A 23266-nucleotide genomic window follows, 5' to 3' on the forward strand; every position below is an offset into this window, starting at 1 on the left:
TCAGCTCGTGCGGCGCTAACCCGCTGATACGCCACCTGTATGCCCTTGAGGTGAGCGTATTTTTCCATAAACGCCGGCATAATTGACGTTCCCCCCTCTGTCCGGATTTCCCGGTTCGGTCATCACCGAACATCACCCCGGTCATCATTCCCGTGCTCTGGATGCTCGCCATTGTCGTATCCGTTGAAATAGCTAGGGATCGTTGGGGTATACGTCTGCTCTATCAACCCACTAAACCGCTTTATGATCTTTGTAGGCGGTGTGCTACTTATATAGAGGTACACAGGCTGTCCGTGCAGGTGGAGGAAAGGCCAGAGAATCTCTTGAAAGCCTTTTGCTTTAACGTTTGCTTCACTGCAACCATTTAAATTTAATTAGTTACATCATTATCATAAGTTACATTTTACTTACAAATTTGGTGATTCTTTGCAGCGCAGGGAGAGGCTTTAAGTTTTAGGTTAGCTTGTAGGTCCTAGGTAAGTTTAGAATTAGTTTCGTTTTAAGTCTAGATTTAATAGTTACAACTTTGTACCTCCTTTACTAGATTGTAATAGATTTAGAACCAGCACTCCCTAATATAAGTAAATAGTAAAATAATTTTAACTGTAGCGATAAGAAAAACACTACCGACCACGCCGCGAACTTATATCAAAAGGAAATTTTCTTCCCCGTTTTTCTGTCGCTGCCGTTGACAGCTCTAGCCACCAGCGTTGATGTCTGTCAATCTCATTGCAGCGGCGCTTTAAAGGGCCACCCACATTAGATCCGTTTGCGTTGCGTTGACGTAAATTTGACAGTTAGACAATAGATTTAGCTGTCACTTTGCCGCAACGCGTCCGATCGGGATCTAATGTGCGTGGGCCTTAACAGCCGCCGCGTTTCCTTTGGAAACGTCGGTTGACATAAAGCCCTACAGTAAAAGTATGAACGACTGTCACCACAAAACTGAAAAAAGCTGTTCCAATCGAGCAAAGTGGTGCATTTTGACGGTTCGATTGGAAGAACTTTTGACAGACGTCCATACTTTTACTGTAGGGCTTTAGGTTGACAGGGTGGCCAGCTCATCGAATCCTGCATCGACACAGACCATGTAGTACAGGCTATTTCAAAACTACCCAAATTTTTGTAGAATCCACCCAAATCCGTCAAAACTGAACCTACCCAAAAATGGGTAAACTGTGTTGGGAGTGACAAGTTGACAAATGAACAACATTGACATCAATCCGATCGACGTTGTTCATTTGTCAACTTGTCACTCCCAACACAGTTTACCCATTTTTGGGTAGGTTCAGTTTTGACTGGTCTGGGTGGATCCTACCCAAATTTGGGTAGTTTTGAAATAGCGTGTACACAACTGCGTGGTATGGTACACGGCGAATGAGAACGACTCAAATTTGAGTTCAGTTCACTCATAATCGCCAAAAGTGCAGGAACTCAGCGATGAGTTAATTTGCCTCATGTTTTCCCAGGTTTTTCCAGGATTTTCCAGGGAAAAATTCCCGAATTTGAGAAAAGTAAAGATTGGATTCACTCAGTCTATTGGTACTACTCCGAGACTGAATAAAATTTTCGTCAATTTCCTCATTTTCCGGCAGATTTTTTAGGTTTTCCACAGGAAACCATGAGACAAATTTTACTCATCGCTGAGTTCCTGCACTTTTGGCGATTATGAGTGAACTAAACTCAAATTTGAGTCGTTCTCATTCGCCGTATATTAAGGCCGGCGCACAATAGATACGTTTTCGGGTTTTTTGACAGATAATGCATGGGCTAACTGTCAAAAAACCCGAAAACGTATCTATTGAGTTCTCCAAGCAGGATCTCACGAACACTAATCTAATAATATAATTTTACTCACACTAGCATATACTGCCATGTACACGGTAATAATCGAACTCCCATTTATGAGTAAAAGTTAACCCATTGTCAATAAAAGTGGCACTACTAATTAATGAGTAATTTATTATGCCAATCAAGTAGTAACTATTAGCTACTGTTAGCAGAAACTCATTGTTGTTAAAATAATTTAGTCATATATGAATAAAGCCACTTTTATTAAAAATGGGTTAACTTTTACTCATAAAAGGGTATTTGACTGTTACCGTGCAAGCGTAAGGTTTGTTTTCGTTTTGTTGTTTATTTTTTTTTAGAATGACAGTTCTTACAGCAAACAAAAAATTTCTCACAGCTAACAAAAAATTTCATCTCACTAACACACGCAAATCGAACCAATACGAACCCGCCTGGAGAGGACTATTGTGCGCCGGCCTTTACCATCACAAACAAAGTGACAGACGGAGCGGCTCAAAAACTTTGGTGACTAACCTGCTATTGCAATTTTTCAGTGTACCACATGGCAACACCACTACTACTGGATTGTACCACATGGCAACACTACTACTAGATTCAACTAGCATTTTCACCAAATGTACTAGAATGTTTTGGTTCTATCTCTTTCACTCTACTCAAAACTGAAATGCATAAAAAAATGACAAAATGATACGCACTCTTTGCACACTGTCAAAGAATCATTGTACACAAAATCAACTTTGTTCAAATCAAAACAAAAAAACTAACCCATCTGGTGGATGATGGCACAAGCTTCCAAGAAAATTCTATTACAGTGAACCACATTATTTAAATGGATTTCTTCGCCAGTTAGTCGTCTGTCACTTCGTTTGTGATTACCATAGAGGTAACTCTAAGACTAGAAGGTCCCGAAATAACGTGCTCAACTTTTTGGCTCAGCTGGAACTCTCTTTGGTCCCAATCTAATCGATTCACCCCTCGAAACATAGGAAAAACCAATAACGTCTCATTTTATCTGTCAAACTTTCATAGCGAATCAAAACAAACATTGCGTAGTACTAGAATTTCGACTAGAATGGGGTACGTTTGCTTGGGACCAATAGGCTAGTCAAGTAGTGAGCCAATTTAAAATCGTTACTTTCGTATTGATTGTTGGTATTAATTAAAATTTCATTACCATTGCAAAACGAAAAGTGTCCTGCAGAAAGCAATCGCCACTGTGAGAAAATAGCCAAAACCTCTGTGAACTGGTAGAAAACGAGATCATTTCCTTATTTAAGGACACCATTGACTGAATTTCACGGAAATACATCTGGCGATCTAATTAATGGACAAAGTTCAAAATATTAATCTCTGCTGCAGAGATGCAAGCATCTCATTAAATTTTCCCATCTGTATGACTTCTGGATGGCAAGTGCCAGTGAACACGCGAAGTGGAGGGATTCCATGAACATTGCATCCGAACTAACATTTATATGGTCAGATTTCAAAACTTCTTCTTCTTCTTCTTCTTATTCGCATTTCAAGAGTATTGCTTAGTGCATATTAGGCTATTGTGTTCTAAATGCACTTCCACAGTTATTAATTGAGAGCTTTTGATGCCAATACCAATGCATGAATTTGTATATTGTGTGGCAAGCACAATAATACTCATGGGAAGTCAAGAAAATTTTCAACCCGAAAAGATTCCCTCGACCGGACCGGGAATCGAACCCGCCGCCTCCGGCTTGGTAATACCATGCCTTTACTGATTAGGCTATGAGGCCCCACACAAAACTATATGCCCTACTAATTATGTTTTCGTCGCAAATTAGATCAGAACCCAGAGCAAACCAGAGTAACCGTGAGCAACTCTGAGTAAAAGAGAATTTGAGAGGTACTCAAATGAAAGCCGTCCTCCCCCTCGGTGATCGGTGCTTGAAGACGAACACTCCGTTGACGTTTAAAGTGGACCCTACCCGTTTGCTTTTATTGACAATTGAGTTCTCCAAGCAGGATCTCACGAACACTACACTAATAATATAATTTTACACACACTAGCGTATACTGTCATGTGCACGGTAAGATTCAAACTCGCATTTATGAGTAAAAGTGAACCTATTGTCAATAAAATTGGCACTGCTAATTAATGAGTAATTTATTATACCAATTAAGTACTAACTGTTAGCTACTGTTAGCAGAAACTCATTGTTGTTAAAATAATTTACTCATTAATGAGTAAAGCCACTTTTATTAAAAATGGGTTAACTTTTACTCATAAAAGGGTATTTGACTGTTACCGTGCAAGCGTAGGGTTTGTTTTCGTTTTGTTGTTTATTTTTACTTTAGAATGACAGTTCTTACAGAAAACAAAAAAAATCTCACAGCTAACAAAAAATTTCATCTCACTAACCCACGCAAATCTCACCAATACGAACCCGCCTGGAGAGGACTATAGAGATTGCTAAAGTATGATTGTGTCAGTGATTTGTTTTCATCGGGAAAATTTTTCGCTATGAAGTTTTTTTTTCCCGATGAAAACATTTTGCGTATACGTATACGTGACGTAGTGTGCGTACGATAAACGTCAGCAATCTCTATAATCGTATTGTCAATACATTCTATATTGACATCAATGCATCGGTATTGACAATAATTCTGTATTCACATCATCAATATTATTGTCAATACAAGAGCAAATTTTCATTATGTCGTAAGTAACATTCACACCGATCCGAGAAAAATAAAGATTTGTTTTGATGACCGAAAAGTTATTCCTATTTCCAATTAAACACATATAATCTCATAGTGATAGCAATTTTTAACATATTTAGCAGGGTTTTAATCATACAAATGCAAATCGCTAGCTTTCATGCTAAAAATACTGGTTTTTGAGTCAAAAGTTATTATACGTCGTTTGGTGGGCACTATTGTTACTTAAGTCAAAGTGTATTTACCAGGATATTTGAGAGAATTGTCAATTACGTCTCCTTACGTGCAGCCCATTCATCATTTTAGGACCACCGAAATCATCTTAGCAACAAACAGTTCGATTTATTCACTTTAATAATGAGAAAGTGAAACGACGAACGGACGCTTTCCACGGGTTCCTCAGCGCTGTTACTTAAGGCAAACGGCATCTCCATAGAAATCGGGTGACTTAAGTAGCATCGAAAACTATTTTGATCGGAAGGTGATTACGTCAAAAAGCAATTTGACTGGTAAATAAATTTAAAAATGGGACGTGATCCTATATTCGGACAGTATATCAAGAGCAAATTTTCATTATGTCGTAAGTAACATTCGCACCAATCCGAGAAAAATAAAGTTTTGTTTTGATGACCGAAAATTTATTCCTATTTCCAAGTGAACACATATAATCTCATAGTGATAGCAATGTTTAACATATTAAGCAGGGTTTTAATCATACAAATGCAAATCGCTAGCTTTCATGCTAAAAAATACTGGTTTTTGAGTCAAAAGTTATTATACGTCGTTTGGTGGCCCCTATTGTTACTTAAGTCAAAGTGTATTTACCAGGATATTCGGGAGAATTATCAATTACGTCTCCTTATGTGCAGCCCATTCATTATTTTAGGACCACCAAAATCATCTTAGCAACAAACAGTTCGATTTATTCACTTTAATAATGAGAAAGCGAAACGACGAACGTACACTTTTCAAGGGTTTCTCAGCGCTGTTACTTAAGTCAAACGGCATCTCCATAGAAATCGGGTGACTTAAGTAACATCGAAAACTATTTTGATCGGAAGGTGATTACGTCAAAAAGCAATTTGACTGGTAAATAAATTTGAAAATGGGATTTGATCCTATATTCGGACAGTATATAGTGTAATAGCAGGAGAATCGATTGACACTGATAGCTCGACTTTATTTACCTTTGTTACATTCGACGTAATGAAAATTTGCTCTTGATATAATGTAATAGAAGGAGCATTGATTGACACTGATAGCTCAACTTTGTTTACCTTTGTTACTTTCGACGTAATGAAAATTTGCTCTTGAATAATTCTCCTTCGCGTCGATATATTCATACGTGTGGGGTTTGCTTAAGGTCGCTTTGTTTATTAAATACCACCATCAGATAGCACGAATTTTCCCCTACCTGCTAGTGGTGTTAGAGTAAGCGTGTGCGAGCTACCAGTTACGCCAAATCGACGTTCAAATGCATTGTTTATAAAAGCTGATACGCCCCTTTGAAAAAGTTATTGAGATTTAATTGTTTGCTTCTGTTCTGTTCTTTATATGTTATTTATGCATACATTAAATTATAAATCAGTTAATTTATTTTCAGGCAACAATTTACAAAAACAATATGAACGGTGGCAACCGCGAGCACGCTACAAGCATTCACTAGATCCGACGGTAGATGACGTAAAAAAGCTATGCACTTCTCTGCGGAGAAACTCAAAAGAGGAACGGGTACTGTTCCACTATAATGGCCATGGAGTTCCACGGCCAACGGTGAATGGCGAAATTTGGGTCTTTAACCGAACGTACACCCAGTACATCCCGCTGTCAATATACGACCTGCAGACATGGATGGGAGCCCCGTCGATCTACGTTTACGACTGCTCAAATGCCGGGATTATTGTGAATAGTTTCAATACTTTTGCAGAGCAGCACGAGAAAGAGCTGGAACAAATGCGTGGCGGCAGCGGGAGCACTGCTGGTCAATGCGATCCGGATGCCAGTAAGAATTCTGCTTCGCCCACGATAGTGGGTCCAACTACTTACAAAAACTGTATCCAATTAGCAGCTTGCGCTGCAAATCAGATTTTACCTATGAATCCACAACTCCCGGCGGATCTTTTTACATCATGCTTAACAACTCCAATACGAATAGCCCTCAAGTGGTTCGTTTTGCAGTCTACGTCAAAATTAGTTCCACACGTAACAGAAGATTTAATTGATCGAATACCGGGACAACTCAACGATCGAAGAACAATGCTCGGTGAGCTGAATTGGATATTTACGGCTATTACGGATACTATAGCATGGAACACGTTACCCCGAGAGTTGTTCCAGAAATTATTTCGTCAAGACTTGCTTGTGGCAAGTCTGTTTAGGAATTTTCTACTAGCAGAAAGAATTCTTCGCTCATATGACTGTACGCCAATTTCTAGTCCTCCGCTGCCTCAAAGCTATCGTCATCCCATATGGTCTGCATGGGACCTGGCCCTAGACTTAGCACTATCCCAACTGCCGGATATCCTGGAAAAAGGAAAACGCTTCAAGCATTCGCCGTTTTTCGAAGAACAGCTGACCGCTTTCCAGGTCTGGCTTGAGGGCAGTTCCCAGCAACGAAACCAACCTGAACAGCTACCAATTGTGCTACAAGTGCTCCTATCACAAGTTCATCGATTGCGTGCCTTGGAATTGCTGGGACACTTCTTAGATTTGGGTCCGGAAGAAGTAAACTTAGCCCTCAGTGTCGGAATCTTTCCATACGTATTGAAACTATTGCAAAGTTTAGCGAAAGAGCTGCGTCCGTTTTTGGTGTTTATTTGGGCCAAAATCCTAGCTGTGGACGGTACCTGTCAAATCGATCTGATACGAGACCAGGGTCACAAATATTTCTTAGCTGCACTACAAGACACCAGCCCATGTCCGGGCTTCAAAGGTAGGTTGATCAATGGGGTTAAACATTAAACAAGCTTACAAAAACTGGTTTTTTTCTGTTCTTGTAGGTAATCACCGAGTATATGCAGCTTTTGTCTTAGCAAGTATAGTTCACAATTTTCCCATTGGCCAAGCGAATGCTTTGCAGGGCCAGCTGGTGTCGATTTGTCTGGACCAGTTGAATGATGAAAATTTCGTACTGAGACAATGGTTAGCAATTTGCTTAGGTCATCTCTGGCAGAACTACGAACAAGCTAGATGGTCCGGTGTCAGAGACAATGCAAATGAAAAGCTTTATCCCCTGCTAAGCGATCCAATACCGGAAGTTCGGGCCGCGGCGGTTTATGCTCTTGGAACGTTCATAAGCTCCGTGCAGAAAAGATCGGATCACGCGAATAACATAGATCGATCAACGGCGATGCACCTCTTCAATACGGTTTGCAACGATATGAGTCCACTTGTTCGGATGGAGCTGATAGCCTCCCTCCAATGGATGGTACGATTTTTCGAGAGTCAATTTGTCGCCGTTTTCCTCCAGGATTCAACTCAATTCAATCATCCTTACCACAGTTTAGGGAGGAACATCAACATAAAACGTGTTTCCAGCTCTAGTAATATAATCAATGCCGGCAAAAATGCCGTTAGCGTCGGATCTATTTATCAAAAGCTTTGGAGTGGATTAAACGCATTGGCGAAGGACCCTTTCCCTGCAGTGGCTGCAATGGCACAAACAGTCGTTGAATATGTTGGAAAACAAGGCTACGAGCTTGCTAAAGAAGCTACAACATCGGAGAAGTGCGTTGGAAGTATGAGTCTACCACCGTCTCCAAACACCAGAATAAACTATTTGGGTGGAGAATCTCCTCCTCTACACGGACATTTAAACCAGTCCACTCACCACACACCACTTCCAAGCAAGAAAAGGATCCATCTCAACGACAGTTCAGAACTGTCCACCTCTCAACTTCAGCTACAGACCACGGCAACACCAAACCACACATCCCAGCAGCAATCAAGCGATCAGATGCCACCTCAAACACAAACCCCTCCAGTGCAACCCCAGTCTCAACCGCAACAACAGCAAAATGTAACACCGATCGTCACCACAAACTACATTGAATGGTCGGTCAGTTTCTTCGCGCGGCCATCAAAGTTCCTGAACGAAGGCAAACTCACCGCTAAAGATCAGAATTCGACCGAATTTCTCGACCGGCAGTCAAGATGTTTGCGGAATCGAATCGTTAGGGAAGAGGGCCGCGAACAACAGAGGAGAGCCGTTTTTGGACGACTGGACACGCAGAGCTGGTCCTGCCGAACGCAGCATACTCCTACCCTGGTCAAACTCAATCCCTACGACGATCAGATTGCGGTGGCTTACAAGTAAGTATATGGCTCATACTGTACATAGCATTTAGTAAATATTACATTAAATACGTCACGCTCTAAGGGGAGAGGAGGATTTTATAAATGTGTGACAAGCAATGAACTAGGTATAGGAAAAGATTGTGCTACATTTTCCCGAATGTCGTTTCCCTGAATGTCATTTCCCTGAATGCCATTTCCCCAAATGTGCCATATTTCCTGAAAAAAAAAATTAAGAAATTTCCAACCCTTATTGTTGGCAATTTTCTTACTACATTTTAAACATAGTAAGCAGATTGTAACCCTGCTTAAATTTCAAACAATGGATTAAAAAAGTTGGAAATGCTAAATGCTAAAAAATGCTAGTGTGATAATTTATTAGCTAGATAATGACAAAAACATTTTGAATGCTTAAAAAAGCTTAACAACCTATTCAGTTTCAACAATATGGGATCAGGTTGAAATTATTGCAACCAAATTTCAACAGGTGGTCCTTTTCGAAAAAAAATTGGTACAGAAGATGGCTTATATTATTGCGTTACACGCCTACCAAATATTTTTTCTCGTTTCGCCTCAACAAACGATAATTTAATAAAAATGTTGAAATCTGCATACATTATTTGTCGGTTTAACTTTTCGTCCAAGCACTATGCTGTCAGCCATATATCTCACAAGTTTTGCCAAATTCCTCGATTTGAATTTATAAAAAAAGAAAAAATCTCGTAAAACTATGTTACCAATTTTTAATCCATCGTCCTCACATATTGTCTAAGTTCTCGGAAGAACTGCTCGTTTATAAAAGAAGGAAAAATTTCCTTAAAATACATTACCATTTTGTCAAAGTGTTAATCTCACAAGTTTTGAGGAAGTTTTTGAAAGAACATTTATAAATGAAGGTACAAATTGGAGATGAACCAGCCTACCACTCAAAATCTCCTAAATAAATTTAAATCTCCTAAAAATATATTACCAATCAGTCAAATCATCGATCTTAGTTTTGCCAAAGTTCTCGAAAGGACTGCTCATGCATAAAAGAAGGGAAAATCTCCTAAAAATATATTACCAATTTTTCACTTCCGCTTCTGAACTGCCGCCGCCTCACTAAAACTCTCGCCTCATTGATTTAAAGATGCCTTCTTAATGCTCGCGAAACCGACCTAAGAAAGAAATGTAGTACAGTCATGGTTTTTTTTTTATTAAATTTTTGGATTTTATTCGAGGAAATTACTTTCGGGGAAATGGGGTATATGTTTGTATGGGATTCGGCGATATGGGCACTCGGGGGAAATTGTGTTCGGGAAAACGACATTCGGAGAAATGTAGTACAATCATAAGAAAAATGTGCCGAAAGGGTTGATTTTCCCTAAATTTTGCATGACGTTCTTAATGCATGATCTCTAATTACTTTTACCCATCAAAATTGTGGAATGGTCCGGTGGGATTGTGCTACATTACCCCGAATGTCATATCTCCGAATGCCATTACCCCGAATATCCCATTTCCCCGAATGCCATACCCCGAACAAAATAATTGCCCCTAAAATTATTCAAAAAGTACTATTTCCCAGAAAAAAAGCGAATGTTTAACAGGTTGATATTTGTGTCCAGATGAGTTGATGATTTTGATTGCCCAGTTATGTTGTGGCACATAGCATTTTTTTTACGCCGGTATAAGGACGCCAGTTCAAACACTCAATAGTTTTTTGTTCTTCTGATGTATTCATTAATCATCCAAAATCAAACATGCTTGGTTTCAGTTTATGTATTAATCATAATTATTCTTGTTGTTTCTAGGAGTACCGTTAAGATACTCATACATTTTATGCACGACACACACAACAATAGTGTTGTTGTATATTTTCTTGTTGATAATAATGAAACAAACCGTGTGAATAGCTTAAATGTACTAATTTTCAACCCTCCGATACAAATTTAAAATCAATATTCCGTAGTTATACAATATTGTGGAGTTTTCGGTATACAGCCATTCCATAGCAAAACGATATAGTGGTTCTCAGAAGGTCGTAACATTTGGTAGTTTTGTTCCTTATCGAAAAATATTACAACCGTATTTATTTTTTTTTTCCAAAAATGACATTTTTTTTTAAATCAACCACTGGGTCGATTTCGATTATCAAAATATTAACGAACTTTTTGTACGAACGCTTGTACGAAACAGTTTTTCGTTTCGAGATGCGCAATGTGGCCCCTGTTCTTCACAACATATAAAAAAATCAGCGATGTATTTTCCTTCGTTTAAGAGTTACGATTTTTTGAAATTTTCATGTTTAGAAATTTCGCTTCATATGTGATGACGTGACTCTCCATTTGACTTGCACAGAGAGTCACGTCACAACGACGTGACTTTTCTCACTTCACTAGTGACAAAAGTCACTTCGACTCTCGAAATAACCTCCATAGTTTGTTTGTTTAAGTTTTGGAAGGGAAATATACTCTTCGAAACTGATCAAGAGAAGGCTTTTATATCTTAAATGAATAATTTTGGGAGGAAAGTTAATCTTGCAGAGATTCACATATCGGTTCAATTTAAATTTTGAGGTGGCTCCATTAGTAGGTAGTATTTCACTGAGTATTTTTTAAATTCTATTTTATCAAGTGCATTTTGAACTTTTTGCGGCTGTCGGGATCCAATGTGACCTACGGAGCTTTCGTAATGCGCAACTCGATAGAGCTTGCCAAACGCATTCTAGGCTTATGTAGTTTTTGGAATGTAGTCGGTAAGGACGCAAAATCTTAGAATCTCAATAGTATCATTAGTAGAATATTTAGGGAGGAATGCAAATTTAATCAACTTGCCAACATATGTTATCACATTTATTTTGGTGGCACACTTTAAGTAATTAGCTGTTTTTTTTCTGTTGTTTAGCGCGGCGCTCGGAACTGACGAGGCTCGGTAGCTCAGTAGTTACCGTTTCTGCTTACTGAGCAGAAGGTCGGGAGTTCAATCCCAGGCCCGTCCCCTTCCTTGCAATTTTTCACTTTGCCTTATTCTATACCCACTAGATTTTAATGAAAACAAATTCTTCTTTAACACCGATCGCATCACTTACCACAGTGTGGGTCCTGATCTAAAAATAGAAATTGGATGAGTGCGCGCGCGTGTGTGTGTGTGTTTGTGTATTATAATCGCTCTACCAAAAACGATCCCTGCGTGTGCGTGCAACCTTTCCCCACATCCAAAATCCCAGTGATTTCTCGTGGAAGCGCAGAGGATCTCTCGGTTTCCTTCACAGCGAGTACCACGTCAACACATTCCTTCCCATTCCCTAGTTGACCTGCATTCGGACACGGCCGGCGCTGGTATTGCTAAATATTAGATCTCCAGTTCTTACACATTGAGGATGAATGTTAGTCCCAAACATCATCTGTTGGTTCTCTGTGTAATTGCAGCTGATCTGGTAATAACAGAGCAGCAACCGTGGGCGGGCAATCATGCATGCATGCATGCATGTTTAGCGCGGCGCTCGGAACTCGCCCGGTTTGCAGATCTCACTTAGTTTAGATATTTTATACTTAAACAGATCTACTGATTCAATCGGAGTACTACGCGGACGTATCCTTTGACTCGTTAATACGTTTATTCTATTTTGTCAAGTGCATTTTAAACTTTTCGTGACTGTCGGATTTAACTTGGTCTACGGAGCTTACGGGATTCTCAATTCAATACTGATTCAATCGGATAACTACGCGGATGTATCTTTTGCCTCGTTAATACGCTATCACATCACAGCATTTTTACCCAAACTATCTTGAAACAATACACAAGAACCTGTGTTCAAACTGCCAACAAGGTTAGTCCTTTTGTAGTATTGTCGAAAGATAGAAGCAAAATTTACTCACATGGGTCATGCAGCTCCAGTTTGATACCATAAAGAGTAATTAAGATGTGTGAAACTAGCAAAATCAGTCATACTTATTAATAAGCTTCTGTGATAAAGAAACATTTCCCTGATATTCCTCGATTTGCAAGGTCCAAAATTGAATTTCCTGGATTTCCATGTTTTTCAGGTACACAGCAAAAAAATAATTTTGATATCACATCAAAGTGGATGCACTACAATCATGTCGAAAATTTCATGTAATTTTTATGACCACATAAATAAACAAATGCAGTAAAAGCAGCGTAATGTCAGTTCATGCATTGGATTCATTATAATTTTGTCCTTTTTAGCAAGTAATATTACACCATATTTTCGACATGATTGTAGTGCATCCACTTTGACGTGATATCAAAATTATTTTTTTGCTGTGTAGTCGACACCCTGATTTAGATGAAAAGTACATCAGTTTAAGACAGGCGTTGAAGATCTTCGTCAGAAACACAAATCCTTTCCTTGGAAGACGTTTTAGAACAATGTTTCTAATAGCGTCGATTTTCAGAAGACTTCTTATTTTTCATAGAACGAATAATAACTTTTACCACTTTAGTGTCCGCGTATCCGTTTAGTGGATTGTTATGTACAGCTGCAAAGGTTGTTTCCAAAGCTTCAGCCTCAGCTTTGGACTCACCACTAAGTTTCCATCAATTTTAAGTGAGAGAAAATGCCTCAACTTTTGGTAGCTCAGTAACAAAAGTTTATTTTTAATATTCAATTCTTATTCATGAGGTGAATTGGACTTGAAACTATCGGGTATGGTTAAAAATCATTCGAATATTCCTCTAAATTTGGTATCATTAGCGATGATTTTCTGCCCCAATTTGCCGTACCTACTGTAACTTTAAGATATTTTTTTTTGCACACGGTTAGAAACCTAGTTGTTTATGATATGCTGTAGTGCAAATGTAAATTTTTATAAGGAAGGGTATATTTATCTCTTTGAATACTTGGATACAGATGGGAATAATTCTGTTTTAGTATATTTCAGTAAAATAAGTGAATAAGTTGATAAAGAAGAGAATATTGCATACTGTGCATATTATTGTGACAGTAAGCAAGAAATTAAATAAGAAAGGGTAAATATCCTTCTTTGAATATTGATAAAGAAGGCAATAATTCGTTCTTCGAATATTTTGATTAATAATGGAATAACGCTTTCTTTGAATGTTTTTATTAAATAAGGGGATATGCCTTCTTTATGTGAACGTTTCCTTTGTTTAAAGCCAAACGTTTTTTTTTTCTGTTTTATAACTCGGTATCTGTATATGTCGAAGATCCATTCAAAATCCCTCCCCTTGGCTTGTTTTTAACCTGGAAGTTGGTGGGTGGGCCTAATCTTATGCTTCATAGTGGAGCGTTGGAGACGGTTGGTTTAGGTCCGGCATCGTTGGCTCATACCGTGGCAGAATAGCGTCATGAGCATGCGATGAGGATTACTGGGCTTCCCCTCTCTGATGAACCATTGCACGAGAGAACCAAAGTTCTAGCCTGAAGTGATAGTATCACACTTGTTACTCCTTTGTTTGAGAGCCGCGTTGTAGTACCCCCAGAATAGCGTCATGAGCATGCGATGAGGATTACTGGGCTTCCCCTCTCTGATGAACCATTGCACGAGAGAACCAAAGTTCTAGCCTGAAGTGATAGTATCACACTTGTTACTCCTTTGTTTGAGAGCCGCGTTGTAGTACCCCTATGTATAGCCACTGACGTTGGGTGCGATACTGGCGGCTTTTTTACGCAAATCACTGTTATTTTATTTATTTTTATACAGATAGATTCATATTTCAGAAAACGTCCAACAGTGCTCCTTTGCTTTCATTGTTGTTTTCATTGAAGTAGGTATTACTCAGGGAACAATGTTAAACACCATTTTTGTACATGGTATTGTAATTAATCTTATTCGTGCTTCATTTTGATTTGGGATAAATGTTTGAACTATGACTCGGGATTTCCACTGTGGCGTGGCTTCTGTTGTGACATATCCATACGTAATTTTGTGGGACGACATAGTGGAAACGTGTGAGCGTAGTTGGAGCATATACCCTATATAATTTAAAAATCAGTTAGGAAACTATCTTCAAAGTAAAGCATTTTAGTCACTTGAAGGGGTCACCTGGGACGAACTAATCTATCTATCTATATATATAAAAATGAATTTCTGTCTGTCTGTCTGTCTGTCTGTCTGACCCTTATAGACTCGGAAACTACTGCACCGATCGGCGTGAAAATGTGTATGCAGGGGTTTTTGGGGCCGGTGAAGGTTCTTATGATGGTTTGAGACCCCTCCCTCCTCTGTAAGAGGGGGCTCCCATACAAACTAAACAGAAATTTCTGCATAACTCGAGAACTAATCAAGCAAATGGAACCAAATTTGGCATGTGGAGGTCATAAGGGGTGGCCCCTTAGATAAAGGGGGGCTACGTAAAATATAGCATCCTTTTTTTAATTGGTGCGTAAACTCAAGCTAATATTGAATCCCGAGCAAAGCCGGGCACACTCAGCTAGTATATAATAAATATAGGTCAAAGGTAAAAACAACTTGATACACGTTAAATTTTAGATTACATACACAAGTCCAGGTACTTAATAAAGCATGGGCTATAATTGATTAGGTAGATTAGAGATTTCAATTATTTATTAAATTAGGTTTGATCATAATCATCAAACGAACTTAAATAAGAAAATTTAAACAGCTTAATAACATTATGTAGATTAACAAAAGAGTTAGGACGCGGGGGGTCCGCTTAGGGAGGTAACTAGCCTTTAAAGCAACTGGCAACTAGCCTTTTCATATATTGTTTGTTTATTTTGATGGTTGCTTTAAAATATCAATTTGGTATATATGTGAAAGGATGAATGAGTGAGAGATCGATTTTCGGTTTCTTTACATTTTGCAGCACAAATCTAGTGTCATTTCTTAAAAAACCCCCCAATAACCGACCTTTTCAATCCCTTCCCATTACGTTCAATTGGTCCGCATAGACTATTCAGCCATTACCCTTCCTTTATCCTCGGCTTTGGATTGACTTGCGCTCTTTTGCCCCACCAAACGCTGCAAAATGAAAAATGAAAAATGTCGAAGAGCCATTCAAAATCGAGCTTTGAAGAGTTGAAGTATTCAAGAACTGGTATCTGTATCAAGTTTCGGGGTTATGATGGTACATTTGGGATGATAGGATACACATTTTAATGGGATTCAGGATAATTGCGTTCGGGTAATGTACTTGGTATCTATAAATTTTTGGGGTATGGCATTCGGAGAAATGGCATTCGGAGAAATGGCATTCGGAGAAATGGTATGCGGGGAAATGGGATATATGTAGGTTTTAATGGGATTCGGGGTAGTGGCGTTCGGAGAAACGAAATTCTGGGTAATGTAGCACAATCGTCCTGTAGAAGTGTTACATTTAAGAAAGTAATAGGATTAATGTATTCATTGGCGTAGCTGATGGGGGTGCCAAGGGGGCTAGCCCCTCCAGAATTATCTAGCCCCCATCCCCTCAGAATTTTTGGTGTGTTTTTTTAACTCACCGGTATTTTGTCAAGCTTGTCAAGTTCGATGTTAATATTTAACAGTGATTAATAAAATTGAACCACAAACATCGATTTTTTTTTTAAAGTCTTATAAGTTGACTCCTTTTCTTATGTTCTTGACTAGAAGAAGCAGGTAACGGCGCCGGTGGTGTAGTGGTAAGCGTGATTACCTTTCACCCCAACAGGCCTGGGTTCAATCCCAGTCGGCGCCGCCGGGATGTTCTGAGGCATAACATCTCTGATCACGCCTTCCTTCGGATGGGAAGTAAAGCCGTTGGTCTCCGGTTCATGAGTTGATGGGTCGATAGGTAGGGTCCAGGTGTGGGAGCTGCCTTCCTGGCACGTCGGTAGCATTGGTGCTCAGCACGGAAAACAAGATCGACGGAAAAAAAACAAACCAAAGGACTAGAAGAAGCAATTTTGAGAAAATATATCATATCTATATTTAATCGAAGGCATAATAAGACGTCTTGAGGCTCTACAAATTGACCATGAGCCCAGGGATTTTTCATTAACTTCAAGAACTTCAAAAAAGTTCAGGGAACATCGTAGAAATTGAGGAAATTTAGATCTTCAGAAACAATCTTAAAAACAAGGAATTTTGGAAAGTTCTGGAAACTGCATAGAAGTGGAAAATTTATTTAAGCTTGAGAAGCTTCGTAGGACATTATTATATTTCAGGGAAGCTCATTATAGATCGGGAACCGCTATTAAATTTTCTTGGCACGTTTTGGAAGCCTCATGGACTTGGAACAGTTGGTTGTAAAATTTAGAAATTACTTTTAAATTCATGGAATTTTGTTCGTGGAACTTCGCGGAAAATCAACGAGAAACGTAGAAGTGCAGCAAACATTGTAGAAGTTTTGAGAATTTCGTAGCATTTTGATGAGCTGTATAAAACCACCGACGAACCGACATGCCACAGGAGCATTACGGTTGTCCACAATTCGAATTGTCAAACGAGCGATTCGAACGTTCAAACGGGCGATCGAATTTGTCAAATGAGCTGAAACGCAAACCAAGACAATATAAATTATACGTGGGTTCGTGTCTTTGCTCATGGTATGACGCAATCGGATGAGTAGATGTCAGTAGTGTTTAAAGTATTTTAAATATGGCGTCTTGGGCAGGAATTTGAAAGTAGCTTGTATATGCTATCACGTCGGTTCGTCGGTGGTAAAACTCCATATAAGATTAAGGAATTTTTAAAAAGTCCAGGGAATTTTGTAGAAAATCAAACAATAGTTCAATAAACTTCTAAGAAATTCAGAGATCCTCGCTTCAGTTTAGGGAACTTTGTTGCAATTTGTCAGAGATCTTACTTCAAAAAATCTCCATAAACTTCTTAGAGGTTTTGGGCACTTCGTTAAATTTCAAAGAACTTTCCACATGTTCAAGAATATTTGGAGATAATAGGTGTCTTTCCATAAGTTTAAAGATATTCAGAGATATTCGTAGAATTAAGAGCGATTGGAAAAATATGGAATTTGGAATAAACTCAGGAAATTTTGTAAAACTTAAGGGAGTTCTGTTGATGTTCATGATTCGTTACATAAGTTATAGGATAATCTTTCGGACATCCTTCCTAGACAGCAGAAAATATTCTATAGACGAAGATATTAGTAAAGTTCTCTGGAATTTTTTGATCAAGTTTTGAGGATCTCCAACTGTTTAAAAATTGAATGTTTTTTCAAGACTGTATCTGATGGAATCTTGAATGATGAATCTAGATTTTATGGACATGTTTGTATATTATATATAGGTAAGGCCCATGCCTTGGTGATTTAGCACTCCAGTAGCTGAATTTCCGGCACACATTTCAACGAGTGATTTCATTACAAAAAGCATTACAAAGCATCATTCAACATCAGTAAGGTTTTTTTTTAGACTTTATTTTTGAGATTTTTAGTCGTAGGCTAGTTCATCTCGTCCATGAAAAGTGGGGCCTCAGAAAGAGGACCCCCAACAGAGTAGTTTTTTACAGTGTTTATTTCAACCGAAAATTGGTTCCTGGCTCGATCGTACATTTACACAACATATTAAAGACACAACATTAAAATCTGAATAAGACCGGGGGTTACCGGGAGGGCCCCTAACAGGCAGACATGTCCCAACAGCCGAAAGGAATTAAAAAAGAACAAACTTTAAAATACAATGCAGCATCCTTTAAAAAACGCATTACTGCTGCCAGTCTGGAGGGATCATCACCCAGAATGTCGCGTATGCTATTTGGAAGCCCGTGGAATTCTCGCAGGTTCTGATACTGAGGGCATACGCATAGAATGTGCTCGATTGAGGCTGGAGTTCTACAACCGACGCAAGTCCTGTGGAACGGCGTTCTACCGAAATTGTGCGAGATCTTGGTGTGACCGGTCCTCAAACGCGACGCTATCTTCTGATCCCGCTGGTTCAACTGTTCTGTACATTTCCTCGTCGTCCCTTTGATCCGTCTGTGGACGAGGGAGCGGTTTTGAGCCCACTCTGCGTCCCAAGCTTCCCGTACTTTGCTCACGATACAGCGCTTGACATCGTGTAACGGTACTTTGTTAGTATAGCGAGGAGCAGATGGTCCTGCCCCAGCCAGAAAGTCAGCTTCAGAGTTGCCTGGTATTCCGCAGTGCTCCGGAACCCAACAAAATACCGTGTTTGGTGGCGTGGACTTCATCGTCGCCTGTACCCAGGGATGAGTCGGGGCCTCGGATGTCAGGGCTTGTATGACGCTGTGCGAATCCGTGAAGACCAGGATCGGTTGGTTGGAGAGCCTTGTGGCAGCGATGAAGATGGTAGCATTGCGGCGGTAAGCTGCAGCTGGTTGGTGTGATGTTTCCGGCTAGACCGATACCGACCCCGGCCCGAGAGCGAGATCCGTCCGTGTATCGGTGAGTGTGCGTGGGGTAATTTTCTCCTAACATTTCAGCTACAGTCCTTTTCATAGCCACGGAATTGTCTCCGGCTTTGAACTTGTCCTTAATCCGGCTTTCGATTTTCGGTAATGGTGTTTGCCAGCATTTGTCTCCATGCCAGTAGACCCTGGCCACTGGGGGGAGATCTTCGTTGGAAGCCGTGCGGAGGAGTGTTTCCTTGATTTCCGGATGTCTTCGAGATGAAAGCAGTGGCTTTGGTTGCGATAGCTGCGGTTATACTGAAGCGGAAAGACAGGCTGCGGCAATTTTTCTTGACTGCACTGAAATGCTGTTCAAAGTTGAGGAATCGGTCAACGAGAACTCCCACAACTCGGACGGTTTTCTTCAGCGGTATGGACTGGTTGTCGATTTTGATCGATGGTCCGCTAATTCTGTGTCGAGAAGGGCAGACATGGCACCTGATGCTTTTAGAGGTTGATAATTCAAAGCCTACTGAGTGGGCCCACCTGGCAACGGCGGAGACTGCCGTTTGGGCTCTCATCCTTGTACGTACTGGCGTGGGTCCTGTGGTGACGATGAGGATGTCGTCGGCGTAGACGAACACATATACTATCTCGGTGTGCACCCACTGTCGTAGGTGTTCTTGAGAACTTCCCCTAGGGTTGCGAAATAGGTGGACGTTCCTGGTACCGGTAGTCTCATCAGCAGTGATGGAAAAGTTCTCGAAAACTCACTACACGAATAGAAATCTCCTTATACCTTTTGGCAAATTTCTATTGCTAATTATTCATAAAATGTATAAGTCAAGTAATAAGCAGACGCCTTGCAAAAAGTTAATGAGTACCATGTGTCAAATGAAATGTATAAGCGGTCACACATACTTTTTATCTCTTTTTATGCATTCTTATAGGACCTATGTGGTTTGTCTTATGTAATATATAAGGCTGATGTTTTGGCAAAAATGTATGAGTGAAATACATGAGTAAAATAATTGATTTTCGTTTCGTGTATGACTCGCGAACTTTTTCCTTGGTGAACTTCGTGAAATTACGCGATCTTTTCCAACACTGCTCATCAGTAAGCTTTTAAGGCTCCCCAAATCGAGGTCTCAACCGTTGTCATGAAATACATATAATCAAATTTATTGTTTCACCATTAAAATAATACTAAGCCTCAATGTCATATTATTGGTCCCAGAAAAATGTACCCAAAATCAAGTTGCCTTGACGCATAGTATCTTCGCGAGTTTTTATTTAACCTTAGTTTAGCAAACTTTAAAAAAGGCCCCCTCCAGATAAATTTTCTAGCTTCGCCGTCCTTTATAAAATGTATTCATTTTGTGATACTTATATGATACTCCAGCTGCATGTATAAAGCTTCCTTCTCAAGTTGTATCTCGGTTTGTGTGGGCAGTGTACGTTGATGATGCTTTAGTTGACGAAACGGCCCTTGATCCTCAGGTTGCACATTCCCACATTGGTTATCACCCGATCACGCGTTTCCGCATCTGACCCCTACCGCCTTTGTAGGTTTGTATATTATGGGTACAGTTGAAAACCCATGCAAAAAGTTATACTAAATATGTTAAAGATTTTATTTTTTTAATTTATTTTATGCAACACTTCTAATAAAGTTTCTTCTATCGCTTTCCAACAGAGATCGCGTTATCCTCCAAGATTGGAGCAACGATATAACGAGCTCGTTCATTCCGTTCAAGCTGCAACGGTCGCAGCAGCATCAGTCAATCTTTCTAGATCAGAATCGGTTTCAGATGAGCCCTCCACCGGTGTCGGTGTCTTCGTTGGATTTTATCAACGCACACGACGTCGGCCTAGTGCTAGTCGGCTATAGTGACAGTGTAATCCGCGTGTGGAGACCAGCGGATGCGAACCGTGAATCGGCCCTGGTGACTGCTTGGCATGGTCTGTTCGATTTCAATTCGCCTGCCACGGCCAAGGTGGGCACGAGCGAGTTAGGTCTGGTGATGGCGTGGCACCAGAAGACTCAGACTATCATGGCTGCAGGTGAAGCGAAGTACATTCGTCTGTGGGATGCAGAACGTGAATCCAGAATTTGTGATATCCCGAGTGGGTCGGATACGGCGATCATAAAACTGTCGTGTGCACCGAATGGAATGTTCGCGGCTGGTTGCAATGATGGTAGCGTTCGATTATTTGATCGACGGTGTACACCGGCGGAAGCACGGATTGCCACATTCCGGGAACATTTGAATCCAATTCTGACAGTTTGTTTACGGGACGATTGTGAAAGTCTGGTGTCGGCATGTACCACCTCCACGGTTCGGTTGTACGATATTCGAAAAACGTCTTCATCGGTGCAGCACTGGAATGCAGGATCGGATGTTTCAGCAATGAGCATTCATTCGAGTGCTGACATTGTGGCATGTGCCACGACCATCATTACCGTCTACGGTTTGGATGGTACCAATCTGAACACCATCCGGTGCAATGAAGGATTCATGGGGACGAAGAAAGGGGTGACGTCCTGCCTGTCGTTCCATAAGCATAAGATAAGCTTAGCGGCAGGATTTAACGATAACACAGCAGCTGTGTTTGTTACAGATAGAAAGTGAACAAGGGAAAGCTTCTGTGTATGGTGATTTGCTTGGTAAGTAGCTCGAAATTTACCCGGTTGTATAACACTTAAGTAGCCCCAATGGCATTAGCTTGAATGTAACAGTAGCCGAATTGAACTAATCAGAATGCCACTGCTGTGTTACCTGACTTATAACAAATATTCGTTGTGCCTGCGGGCCCCGGGTACAACGTACCCTTCGTTTAATTTAAGATGGCATTTGCAATACAAAATTAAACGAGTTCATGGATACAACGTACATTCGTTATGAGTCAGGTAATACATTAGCCTGAACGAAGTACAATCCATAATCGCAGAGCAGTTCCTTAGTCCGGACTTTAGAAACATCTGCAAATCAGAAATTTATCAGAATTTAATATAAAATGATTATTTTGAAGATTTTTCCTCATTTTAAACATGACCATGCAAAATTCAAGTTCTAGTATTTAAAATTTTGATTTGAAATCAGAATCTAATATTTTTAGAAAATAGGGCAGTTGTACCAGTCATGTTTATACGTTCCTATAATGGTGTGTTCCAATTATGGTCTATGGAATTCCCATATGCCGTAATTGGAACACACCATTATAGGAACGCGGCTGAAAGTCTCTCTAATAAAGGAATAAAATATTATATGAACGTATAGCTATTAGGGTTAAGCAAATATCGATATTATCGGTAATATTGATATTATCAGGTCATATTTTTCGATACGATTTGCGATATCTTTTAACCCAGTATCGATAAATTATCTACGTCATATCGATATTTTGGAAAAGAAAGATAACAATCAACGATCATATTTTTGCTGGGGCCTAAAATAAAGATAACAAGCTTGAAAACGTCAGAAAAGTAAATTTTACAACATGCTCACTGAATATTTCACGTTGAAATCACACGTAAATTCAGCCCTAATTTATCCTAGAAAGAGTGTATTTTTAAGGAGTTAGGAGTATGTATGTTATACCGTAGCCATTACCATTCTCATACCTATTGTTTTGGTTCATTTTCAGGCAAAGTGAAAGAATCCCACTGCAACAAATACTGGTAGCTTCGCAATCAATAGTCAACGCTTCTTAAAAGTTACGATAAATACGAAACAAAGTTTACTAGAACAAAACAAGCCAGCAGCAAAAGGTGTCTCGCTTCAAAAGCGTTCCTCGAAGTACCGGTAGGGAATTTCGAATGGAGAACAATGCTTCGTAGCACTTACAAAGTGGTTTAGAAGCAGAAAACACACATACACAATATGCTGCTGAGTTCTATATTTACAATGTGGGGTGTCTAGATTAAACAACATGGTGATCGTACACACACACACCCACACACACACACACTCACAGTTTATATCAGTCTGTCCTTTTTTTCTAATGTTTCCGATAAAGTTGTACAAATTCTACCGAAATAACCGAAATAATTTACAATGGTTTTCTTTTATTGTTCAAATCATGTTTTTTTTTTAAATTACACACACATATACGTGCAATAGTCGATTCTTACAGGAGATTTTTGTTTTCCAATCCTTTATTTGGCTTAATTGCGTTAGCTTTACGGAGTCGATTAAATAAACAGTTTTTTAATC

The 23266-nt window shown here is 39.7% G+C and overlaps 1 protein-coding gene across 2 annotated transcripts in view; it reads left to right on the forward strand.

Annotated features, from left to right (window-relative positions):
- The window catches only part of raptor, a 33478-nt gene extending 10690 nt beyond the window's left edge, over positions 1–22788 (forward strand). For both annotated transcript variants that reach the window (XM_065217679.1, XM_065217680.1), the window contains 4 exons: positions 6104–7432; positions 7500–8811; positions 20746–21717; positions 22698–22788. In XM_065217679.1, the coding sequence (XP_065073751.1) occupies positions 6104–7432; positions 7500–8811; positions 20746–21682 (3578 nt within the window). In that variant the 3' untranslated portion in view covers positions 21683–21717; positions 22698–22788. The remainder of the gene's footprint in view (positions 1–6103; positions 7433–7499; positions 8812–20745; positions 21718–22697) is intronic.
- Positions 22789–23266: the final 478 nt, after the last annotated feature.

The sequence above is a fragment of the Ochlerotatus camptorhynchus genome, unplaced genomic scaffold (assembly GCF_037179485.1).
Source record: "Ochlerotatus camptorhynchus isolate MF236.1 unplaced genomic scaffold, CSIRO-AGI_Acam_v1.1 ptg000078l, whole genome shotgun sequence".
Lineage (NCBI taxonomy): Eukaryota > Metazoa > Arthropoda > Insecta > Diptera > Culicidae > Ochlerotatus > Ochlerotatus camptorhynchus.